We start from the raw sequence: 11,609 nt of genomic DNA, 5'->3' as shown, positions 1-11,609 counted from the left end.
CACATCTGACAGTGGCATAGACCATATGTTGTCACTTATTTTTGTGTCATTTCTCACATTTTTGTCTGAATTCTAATGAAGCCAGGTCATTTCTTGGGTTCATCCTCTGCACAGTCATTGCTTTACAAATAAAGTTAAATAAAAGACAAAGGAATCTTGTGCTGTTTTCCCCTTGAGACTTTGTATGAGAGGAAAAAAAGTAATGAGTAGTGAATTACTTTTTCAAATAGGTAATGATTAAAGTAATCTAATTACAATTTTGATTCAGTAATTAGGTCAAGTAATCAATTACTTTTTAGAAGTAATTTACTCAATACTGTTTATAATAATGACACCACTCTGCAAAGTAAGTATTTTCAATGAAATAGTTCAGAGGGTCATTGTTGATAAAAAGAAAAACAAGTAATTCAGATTTACTTAAACTTTATTTCTAGACACACAGAATATCTGCATCCATAAAAGCAATATCTGTTCATGCCTCAACACAAAGCTGCCACAGCTGGGGAGGGGACAAACGCTTTGTGTTTCACTTCCAGCACACAAAAACAATATGTATTTCTGTCCAGTTAAAATACACTTCACATTGAAAGCCTGGCATTTGTATCTTGCATCAGTTCAAACAAAGAAAAAAAATGTTAGCATCTGCTAAAATCACACACGGTTGCTTATTCACAGCAGACGCATGGTTTTTATGTAAAGCACTAATTGGCCTCATCGTAACACTTTAAAATCAGTTGAAGAACAATAGTTTTATTTATTTTTTTAATATTTCTTTTCTGCAATATTCTAAAAAAATAAGGTGCAAATAAAGTTTTTAATTCTTTGTCTTTTTATCCAAATGACTAAAAAATAAAGTGCAAAATGCTTGAATAACTCCAACACTCTGAGTTATGATTAAAAATAAATAAAAACATAATATAACATAGAAAACTTGATTTAAAGCTTTTTAAAGAAGAGAGCTCAGGGTCCCCCCCTTTACCCCATTCCCAGCAGCAGGTGAGCCCGTCATAACTCTTCCAAAAACACAGAATACGTTTGGAAGTGAGAGTTTCGGTTGAATAAATGACTGTATGTGTTGGTTGGGAGGTTTCGTAGGCACATAAATCCTGTCGACTGCTGGGTCCACTGGAGGGTCCGCCGCCTCTTCCTGTGGGTTTAGACCAGGGGCTGACACAAAGCAGCAGTAGCAGCACTGACCTGCAGGGGGCAGCAGCACAGGGGGGTGAGATGCATGATAACCAGCTGGCAGTTCCAAAGAACAAAAATAGAGTTGCTTTAAAGACCCACTCTGATGAAAATGTTGTTTTTTAGCAAGTTTTAGCAGTAAAATTAAGACTAAAATTCCTGTTCCGAGTATTACTTTATTCAAATTGTTGTGAATCCGGAGCAGATGAAGAAATGCTGTTTATAAAAACATTGTATTTATGATGTAGAAAATATGCAGGGCGGGCCACAAGCTCCCATCTCCGCTCCAATGTGAGGTTTCGGGGCTGATAGCTAGCAGGAGGGAGGGTAAACAGAAGGGGGACTGGAAGGTGGCAGACTTACTCTGTGCCAACAGTTCCACCCACAACACAGAGGCCAACTTCTAAGGAACTTGGGCGACAGTGGCTCAGTGGGTTGAGCAGGTCGGCAGTTCGATCCCCACTCCCACCAGCCAACCCCCGCCGTGTCCCTGGGCAAGACACCTCACCCCCCTTGCCTCCAGTGTGGCTCCACACTGAATGTGTATGAATGTCCCGGTGATGGTCAGAGGGGCCGAAGGCGCGAACTGGCAGCCACGCCTCTGTCAGTCTGCCCCAGGGCAGCTGTGACTACATCAGTAGCTACCATCACCAAGAATGAATGAGGAGTGAATGAATAATGGACACATTGTAAGCGCTTTGAGCGTCTGGAAAAGCGCAGAAAAAGTCCAATCCATTAATATTATTAACTACTGCATCTCTTCATAAAGCATGTTCTACAAACCGACATAGGTTTTTTAATTTTTGCCTAAAATAATGATAATTAAAAGGCCACTGAGAAAGAGTTTCCAATAGACCAAAGGATGATTGGAGTGGGTCTTTAAATCCGAGTCTTGAAACCTACCACGTAAAATGCTTTTTGTTTTTCTTCCTTTTTTACATGACGGCACAAACTCCAGTTTGCAGAGGTTTCCCGCTGTGATTCTTGGTGTACCTAAAAGCAGAACACAACATTAAAATCGTGCATCAGCCGCATACGGGTTTCCAGTCAGTCGGGAGGTTTGACGGTGGCGGTACTGACCCGTTGAGGTTGGCCGGCTCTGAGTGGTATGCATGCTTTCCCTGCTCAGCCATGGAGGGTGCGTGGTGTGTGTCGCTTTGGCTCTGGCTGGCCTGCAGTGGATGGACGTGGCTCTTCAGGTCGACGTGGCTCGTGGGCAGAGACATGTGGTGCTTCCCTTTCTCGACCACCTCAGCGGCCCTGGGCTCCGGCCTGTCCAGGCCCAGGTGTTTGCGGTTTTTCGTGGGGGAGGACACATCAATGACTTTGATGTCAGGGATGCTGGTCTGCCTCAGAGGCAGCTCTGTGTGAGCCAGCTTCAGCTTCTTCATGTGGTTGATGGCAACAGCTGCATTATAGGCTTGCTAGAACACAAAGACAAGAGGAGATTCCATCTGTAGCCATGGTGACAACTATCTTTCCTGAATGGCAGAAACTATCACTAGATCAGTTTTCTTTGTCATTAGTCAAATGTTGTTCTTAATCTGGAGGATTAGGATCATTTAGCTTTAACAGATTTAGGCTTAAAACCAAATATGCAGTGTGGACTGACCTTCCATTTGGTCTGGGCAAAGTTCTTCTGGATCTGGGTGCTGACAGAATAGTAGATGTCGTTGCTGCGGGCGGTCTTCCCAATAATCCTGTGAAAGCAGAAACAGGAACAAAACTTTAAACTGAAATCATCCAACAAGATGGTGAAACCTGATGACAAATAGATTCCAAACTAAATCTTTTTTTCTTTATCTTGTGTCTGTTAAAAGCTAAAATGTTTAATATACTTGTAAAATATATCCTTTTGGATTTTTATCCCTTGCAAAATGCAGAACTGAGACTTCTGGGAAGTTTTTCTCCTTACCAAGGATGTCTGAGTGCTTGTTCTGTGCTGTACCGCATGCTAGGGGTCTTCTGCATCATGTTCCGTATGAAATCCTTCGCTGGGGATTAAGAAACAACATTTTAGGGGTAAAACGGTGTATCGCAGATGCTCAACAGACGTGTGTGAGGACTTTGTGTATTTACCAGATTCAGATATGTCATCCCAGAAAGGCGAGTCAAACTCGTACTGCGCCTTCATGATCTTGGAAAAGAGTTTCGTCTCGCTCTCTTCATAGAATGGGGGATATCCACAGAGCCTGCAATGACATGAAACTGATCAATGAGACGGGGACTAAGAGCACACACACATCGGTACATTTTTTTAGAGCGTTGCCTTTTACTTGTCTTGTCTACACAAGACAAGTCCTCAGAAAACCAGCTGAAGGCAGAATTTGTGCTGAAATTTTATATTTGTCTCGTTAAGTAAAAGTAAGAGAAGAAAGAACCTAAAAAATATCTAAAAAAAAAAACTAGGTTTTGCTGCTTCATGTTTGCATAGCTTCATGACGATTGTTGTCTGTAAATGATGTGAAAGTGCACACAAACTGATGGAAAGTTATGCAGCTTCAAAACCACATTTTCCTTTAAATCAGGTCAGATAAAGAAATTACTTTCTGCCGCTTTGACCGTGTGTAGACTCTTCTAAAAAACCTGAAATGGTTGCTTTAGTGTCATTTTGTGGATACAACCAAAGGTTAATTGTACTTAGCAGCCAAAATAGACACTTATCTGGTTTATTTTTTTATATTTTGCCCGTGTTGTTTTCTAATGGCAGCCTGAACTGTCCAAATAGTGTAAAGTCAATTATTTTTTCAATCTGATGTGAGTTAAAGTCATTAAAACCTGCAGCTTAAATGCAGCTTTATAGACGGTGATACACAATTGCATCTTTGGGAAACTCGATTTAACAACACAAACTAAGTTCTTATCTTTGAAATTAACTCACAATAAATAAACAAACAGGAACTTACAAGATGTAGGTGATGACTCCAATGGACCAGCAGTCTACTGCCTTGCTGTAGGGCTTCTGTGCAAGAACTTCAGGGGCTGTAAGGGATTCAAAGAGAGAAATCTTTACATTTGTTTGTAGAAAAAGAAAAAAAGAAAAAGGTTCCGGTTGATTTAGTAAAAAAAAAAAAAAAAGTCCCTTTGTTTTTTTTCCTCACCTACGTATCCTGGGGTCCCGCAGGCTGTGGACATGATGCCGGTGTCCGTCATCTTTGACAGTCCAAAGTCACTGATCATGATCTTGGAGTCTTCATCCTGACTGTAGTACAGAATGTTTTCCGGCTGCAAAGAGGTCAGAATGAATGAATGAATGAATGAATGAATGAATGAATGAATGAATGAATGAATGAATGAATGAATGAATGAATGAATGAAATGGGCTGAACATTGATATTTTTCAAATTCTTCTCGCTGATTCACACCTTGAGGTCGCGATGCACGATGCCGTTTTGGTGCAGATAGCTGACAGCCTGCAGCACCTGCTGGATCACTCTGCTGGCATCTTTCTCTGTGTACATCCCCCGGTCCAGAATGCGGTCAAAGAGCTCGCCCCCCGAAACACTGAACAAGAGGCGCAAACAATAAAAAACTGCAATTTTACTCAGATACTCTAATTATAAAGTTAGAAAAACTCACAGTTGCATGATAAGGTAGTAATGGGTCCGGCTTTCGTAGATATCCTCCAGCCCAACGACATTCTCATGTTTAATTCTGTATTAAAACGAAAACAGAAAAAGTTTTTGTAGCATAACTCGACGACAGAATAAAAGCAGTTTTAGAATATTAGTGATTTACCTTCTCAGAACTGCCATCTCATTTTCCAGGTTGATGTCCCTCTTCTTTTTCTTCTTGATGCACTTCATAGCAAACTTCTTTCCGGTCTTCCTCTCTCTGACCATGAAGACCTCTGAGAACGCCCCTCTGTTCACGGAAACAAGATGAAGAAGCAGCACTGTTACTCATGTCCTTTGCTGCTTCAAAGCAGAGATTTGCAGCGCCCCCTTAATCAAATAAAAATGTTTTTCTTATTCATGTAAAAAGACCACCAGGACTTCATCAGAACTGGTGTTCTGTTAGGTTTAAAGGATGCAAGTATTGAATGTATTAGGGAAGGCTCTTTAAAATCACTATTGCTGTCCCACTGCGAATGTCTTTTGATTTGTTTTCAAAGTGTTGTCTGTGGTTTTTGTCACTATAAATGTGACATTTTTAGCCACAAAAAGCAACTCCGCCCCCTGTCCCGCCACCCATAACTGAGAGCTTTCTGTCTACACTCTCTCCAGCTAGCTTTCAGCCCCTCACACCATCAATCTAACATCATCAGTGCAGTGCGGAGCTACGCATCTACAGATGGATGATGTATTTCCTACGTCACAAATACAATCTTTTTGCAATTGCATTTTTTCCCGTCTGCTCCTGATTTACAAGAATTTCGAAAAAGAAATACTCAGAAATGGAGTTCTAAGCTTAATTTTCTTTAAATATGTCCTCCACCATGAGAAATATGCTACAAGAACACATTAAAAACACCCAAAACACCATTTTCCTTCCTCTTTAAAGAATGCAAAGCAGTAGCTGGATTGCTTTAATTAGCATTACCGGTAATCTGAAAAGACTCCTAATTCCAAATTCTCTGAATAACTTCTTGAGTTTTGACCTGTGGCTTAACCATTTGCATGTCAGAAGCTCATTATTCTGCTCTGAAGCCATGCTATCTTCAGCACAGCCTTGGTTGTTCCACCAGGGGGATTAAAGCCTTTATCCCTGACGCAATGGAAGGAGCAGCGGGCTGCAGTCTCCAGGCGCACGGACTGAGCATGTGCGGCAGAGAAAAGGCCAGGTAACAGCAGGTGTCAAGGGCTTTGCATACATGGGACATTCTGTCTCCACCGTGACCCACATTTCTTTCGGAAAAACAGCACAACTAATTTATAGGAAGTTGATTCTGATTTTTTTCTCCATAGTCCTGATGGTAAAGACCTGAAAGTTGAACACTGACGGTACAACTGTTGTTTTTCCATATATTTTCATGGGTCTTTATTGCTTAGGAACCACTGGGATGTAATTTGCCTTCCGTGTGATGAGTCACAGTGGGGGAAACTTTGGGGACGTATGCAATCAGAAGTCCCTTCTGGATTCCCTTCACTTTTTTAACGGTAGAGGAAAGGAAAAGTCACGCCCGAGAGGCGTCGTGAAAACTCAGAGGGTTTGCTCTTTTATGAATGAAGGACTTCACAGGTGAGTCAGGAGATCCAGTCACCCTCCCAGCTGATCCTCTGAGTCAGTCTCAAAAGAGAAACCCATCGCCCGATGTCTCACACGTATCAACGTTTCCATCAAACCCCTTCCTTTGTGTGTTTTTCAAAAGCTGTTTGGGGAAATAAAATGTAATTGCTTCCGACTGACTGAGCTGTATGACGCTGTGAGATCAGGAGGGCCTCGCCTCCTTAACAACCCAATCATCCCGGACATCTTGGGATGAGAGCTTTTGGCAGCTGCTTCTGCTCCTGTTTTTAGCCTGCTGGAACATTGGCTTGTCTATTTTTTTTAATCATCTGCTCATTAGAAGCTTTACAGCAAGAGACGGTTTTCAGATTTCCGCAGCAGAAAGTAGGCCAGCACTGCTAAGGCTAAACACCTCAAAAGATGATTAACTGACTTTTAGAAAGTAATTGTTTTCTTTGCATCTTGCAAAACAATGACAGCACTACACTGCAAAGAACATGTTCTTTAAATTGTCAAAGAAAATCTCCCAAAGGGAAAAACGGTCTTATTACAAAGAATTCTTATTTTTAGACAACAATCCTAGTCACTAAGACATGTTTTCTGAAACTAACATTATTTTGCTTTTGAAAAACTTTATTGATAAGATTATTTTTCATGAAAGCTTTTATTGAACGTAAGACATTTTTACTTTAAGATTCCATTTTTTCAGTGTATTTTTGACAATGCAAAATTTTACATCCAACAAGCTTCACCAATGAGCATAAAATTAAGCACTAAACGTTTAAGATCGAGACAAAATTAAGAGAAATATGCAATAGAGAATAGATCTTGCAGAAATGTGGGTACCCTCTCTAAAACTGAGATGTAAAACGATCCTGGAGTGATGGACATATTGTGGTCAATTCCAAAGCTCTAAATAGTTTCAGATCAAATTAATTTTTAATTCTTTTTTTTTTTTAAACTAAAGTAAAAGAACAATATTTCCATATTTGGTATTATTTAACCCTGGAGACCACAAGAACAGTATTGTCTAGGCTCTGGAAGTAAACATGAGTTTATTTGTTTAGGTCTGTTTGCTCATTTTGGGTGGCAGCCAAAAAAAAAGGAAAATAATAAAATAAAGAATCACAGCAGCCAAAATTGACCCCATGGGTTCTGAGGAGACAAAGTACTCTTTAAGCCTTTTTGTGTGTGTAATGAAACAGTATGAGGTGGAAATCTGGGAAAAACGTCAATTTAATAGACTCAAAAGACCGCAGCCTTGTTTTTGTGCAAAGAAAATCCAGTCCGCTAGTTTGACTGTTGACTGATAGCTGCTGCAGTTATGATATTGCTACAGATGATCAATATGGATGTAAAAATGTCCCAAAGACCTTCTCTAACTAGGTAACTTCTTTAAATTTAATTTCCTTCAGAGACGAAAACATGTTATGAATGTTTTTACTTACTAAGTGTCTGTGATAACACTTAGATTTTTTTTAAGTCAAAAATTTAACTTTTGGATTTCTAGTCTACTTGTTAGATCTGCCAGTTTTAGTAGCTCTCTTAATAAATGTAGTGTTTGTGTTTTTGACCCGTTTGCAATCTGACAACGATTTTCAAGCTCCACTCTTGTGAAAATCGTGTTTTTGGTGTTTTTAACACGTTATTGGGGCATTTTCCTGATGATGGAGGAAACATATAGAGAAAATGAAGCTCAAAATTGTATTTCTGAGTCTTTTATTCAAATCACTGAGAATCAAGAAGAGATTTTAAAAAAATGCAGTTGGAAAAAGATTGTATTTGTGATGTAGAAAATGTGCTGGGCGGCAACATGGAGTCCTGCCCACAATGCAACTTTCTAATGAACTCCTGCTACTCTACAGAAACTTTTTTTTTTTTTTACTTTTAATTTAGTCAGTCTTTGAAAATATTAAATTGATTTCTGTGAATCACTGACTTTACTCTTGTTATTTTATTTTGACAGCAGTAACCTTGCAGTGGGACAACATTCATGAGAGCCTGGAGGTTTTTTATGAATGAACTTATCCTGTCTGCGGACTGTTGCTGTCTGAGCCTGTAAGTCGGCCTCCAGCCTCTTTGCTAATCTCTCTGCGACCTCCAGCTGTGCAGCACAAATGACCAAGTCTGTAAACAGCTGAGGAGAGGACTCCAGGGAAAGCGGGCCAGTGAAATGTACTTACGATCCCAGCTCCTCCATCAAATCAAAGATCTCCTGGATGTTTTCCGTGCTCTTCTTCCACATGTGGTCTGACTCCTGACGCCCCATGACTGCAGCTGCTTTAGCAGGGATTTCTGCAGGAGAAAACAGAGGAGCACAGGTGTCACACTCGACACCCCCGTTCCTGCTCGAGCATGCTGGGAAAGTCCAAACGTGCCGCAGTAGAATTAATCCCTGATTAATGTTCAGACTCCTTCATCATAAGCATGGACGGACAATATCTGGGGATTATATCTGCTGAGTTATCACAAAGTAGGTGTGAAGATTGGCGCGTCTGCGCTGCTCAGACTGTCTGGAGGTCGCCGCCGGTCATGTTTGCATGCCCGACAAAAGGGTTTAGGTGCTGCTCTGAGTCACCCAGACCGTCTGTGGACGCTTCAGAATCAAAGCCTGCAAACCCAAAACTGTCAAAGGAGAAACATACTTTTGTCAAAAAGGCAGTTCAGAGAACAAGTGAGGGCTGCACCGAGGTTTCCAGATCTCATGTTGAATCAGGTCAGAGCCGGAGAAGGAGCCACAGGCAGGAGAACAGGAGGCTCTGAGGCGGATTACAGGCACTTCAAATCAACAGGTTACCCACTTTGCTTTCCTGTCCTCTTTTTCTTATATAATGGATTAGTAACTCCTGATCTCAGGACCTGACCTCACAAATTCACAGGAACATCCTGAAACAAATCCCTGCAGGGTTCGAATAGACGTCTCATTTAAAACGCTGCAAATGAGCGTCCTGACGTGAACTTTAAGAGGAACTTTTGTGAATGAATTCACATGAGGCTGCAGCACGGTGGAGCACAATTCTCAAGGAGGAGCCCTTCAAAATAAGAGCTTTGGAGGCGTGTTGTTCCATCAGTGTTTCTAAACCCGTTATGTCCCTTTTGGGGTCACAGGGCTGCTGGAGCCTATCCCGGCCACTCATGGGTGAAGGCAGGGGACACCCTGGACAGGTTGCCAGTCTGTCGCAGGGCCACAGTCACACACCCATTCACTCTCACGTTCACACCTATAGGGGAAATTTAACCAATTAACCTATGAAGCATGTTTTTGGACATCAGTGATTTTCACATTTTGCAGTCAAATATGTTCAGAATAAAAAGCAAAAAAAGATGGATGCTGATCATATAACAGAAGGACTCCAGCATCCTCACAGCTCTCATTCTGAATCAATGTAAACACAACCTAAAAGCAAAGCTTGAAAAGGATTCATAGAGGAGATGCTGACTCACCGAGAAGCTGTGCGCTGACGGAGCTCCGCTCTGACTCTCCTGCCAAAAGCTCTGCGGCGTCAGGACGCGCGGCGCAGCGGGGAACGCTACATATAGTCCGCTGTCACGTCGGAGATTGAGGAGGCAACAGAGGGGCGGGGCCAACCGTCTCCAAGTGGACGCGGCAGAGTTTCAGCAGTCAGGAGGCGTGGCTTTAGGGCAGGTGTGCTGTGTGTCTGCGACACAGGTGGACTGTTTTATTGTTTATAGCTTCTTTACAATCCGTCAGGGATTACCTGCTGTTTACATGTGTTCTCCTCTTCATCATTCAATATTTAAGTGATTGGTAGGGGGTCAAAAAAAAGACACATTTTCAACCAATCCCGTTTGCGCCTTTGCCATGCCCCGCCCACATTGAGGACTGGACTTGTTTCAGTTCATTAAGGACCCACTCCAATTAAACATTGTGTTTTTGCTGTTTTTGTAGCAATTATCGCATGATGGATGACATATGAAAATCAAGATTAAAAGTAACCGTTGTTGTTGGACCGGACAGAAAAGAAGAGGAGGGAGAGACGGAGAGAGAAGGATGTTGGGTGGGGGGTAAAATCATAAATAAATGTAAAATCCTACAATAAATGTAAAAGGGGCGGGGACTGTTGCAGACTTGTCAACCACTTCTTTTGAATTTAACAACTCTAGCCAATCATGTACCTTTCCAGCCATTGTAGGCGGGGTTTTGTAAGAATGGGTGGAGTATTGAGGGTGAGGAATGAAGGAATGTGAAATATGCGTTTGATTCTGTTTGTGAGAAGATGGGGATGCAGAGCTGCAGTGACTATCAAGAATAATGAAACAAAGACACATATATGTGCTCTCCTTTACAGTGAGATGCTGAAAAAAAGAGCCTTTTTTGTTTGAAGCACCTGTTTCACCCTGTAACCCTTGTGCTATCCTAGGCACTTTAACATTGGGAGTTGGGTTGGTAATAATATTGTGAGATGTAAAAGTATTGCGTCATTTCTCCACAGTGCAGCTTCAGGTTTCTGCCTGTAGACAGGTTATAATGCAGTCCTCAGACTTCACCTTTAACAGGCTTATCTATTAATCTGCAGCAGGTGCTCATGTCACCTCTCAGTCACAGCAGTGGCAAAGGACACGTCGTGCTGAACAAACAGATGAGCCTCTCTGATCACGTATTTCAGACCGCTAACAGCACGGGAAAGTAAGCAACCATGTCCTGAGAACAACAGGTCTTAAGGCTGTGAGCACAACACTGAGTGGGGGAGTTACTCTCATGAAACTGTTTACAGCTTTAAGGAGGTCTCTGCAAATAAGAGTGAACAGAAAATGTTGTCTGGGTCATTGTGTTCCCATAGATGGATTGTCTTTTATTTGAATGAATGTAAATTTGCTATTAGGACTTCAATAAAAAATAAATAACCGCTCTGCCTGAAACAATCCAACGTTTAGTTTTTTTGTGTAGCTTTGGTTTGACTTTGCATTGCATTGTATTGTTTTTGTGTTCTTTTTCTTTTGTTTTGGTTCATTTTATTTTGTTTTGTGATGTGTTGTTGTTGTGTGTTGTTTTTTGTTTTGTTTTCCCTTGTTTTGTTTTATTATGTATTTTTTGTTTGGTTTGTTTTTTGGTGTTGTAATGTTTTGTGTGATTTGTTTTGTTTTTTATTGTTTTGTTCTGTTTTTGTTTGTTTTTTGTTGTTTTATTTTGCTTTTTGTATTTTAACGTTTTGTGCGTTTTGTTATATTTTTTTGATTTGTTGAGTTTAGTTGTGTTTCGGTTTGGTTTGTATTGATTTGTTTTGTTTTCATTT

The 11,609-nt window shown here is 41.0% G+C and overlaps 1 protein-coding gene across 1 annotated transcript; it reads right to left on the bottom strand.

Annotated features, from left to right (window-relative positions):
- Positions 1 to 406: 406 nt before the first annotated feature.
- Positions 407 to 9,923, bottom strand: LOC101164726 (calcium/calmodulin-dependent protein kinase type 1D). The gene is made up of 13 exons (XM_004071001.4): positions 9,799 to 9,923; positions 8,538 to 8,649; positions 4,924 to 5,049; positions 4,765 to 4,839; positions 4,551 to 4,689; positions 4,287 to 4,410; positions 4,092 to 4,167; positions 3,265 to 3,377; positions 3,101 to 3,179; positions 2,798 to 2,885; positions 2,266 to 2,609; positions 2,089 to 2,178; positions 407 to 1,197 (listed from the first exon to the last, which is right to left on the bottom strand). The coding sequence occupies exons 2-12, from the start codon at positions 8,621 to 8,623 to the stop codon at positions 2,121 to 2,123; spliced, it is 1,308 nt and encodes a 435-aa protein (XP_004071049.1). The 5' UTR covers positions 8,624 to 8,649; positions 9,799 to 9,923; the 3' UTR covers positions 407 to 1,197; positions 2,089 to 2,120.
- Positions 9,924 to 11,609: the final 1,686 nt, after the last annotated feature.

This window comes from Oryzias latipes, chromosome 7 (assembly GCF_002234675.1).
Source record: "Oryzias latipes chromosome 7, ASM223467v1".
Lineage (NCBI taxonomy): Eukaryota > Metazoa > Chordata > Actinopteri > Beloniformes > Adrianichthyidae > Oryzias > Oryzias latipes.
This window is presented reverse-complemented; position numbering and strand designations above follow the sequence as displayed.

Excerpts from the sequence above, each read along its gene's own strand:
- LOC101164726 (XM_004071001.4), bottom strand. The coding sequence starts at position 8,623 with ATGGGGCGTCAGGAGTCAGACCACATGTGGAAGAAGAGCACGGAAAAC. Across the intron at positions 4,411-4,550 it reads TCGTGCATCGCGACCTCAAG|CCGGAAAACATTCTGTACTA; the intron begins GTGTGAATCAGC and ends ACCTCTTTGCAG. Across the intron at positions 4,168-4,286 it reads CGGGACCCCAGGATACGTAG|CCCCTGAAGTTCTTGCACAG; the intron begins GTGAGGAAAAAA and ends AATCCCTTACAG.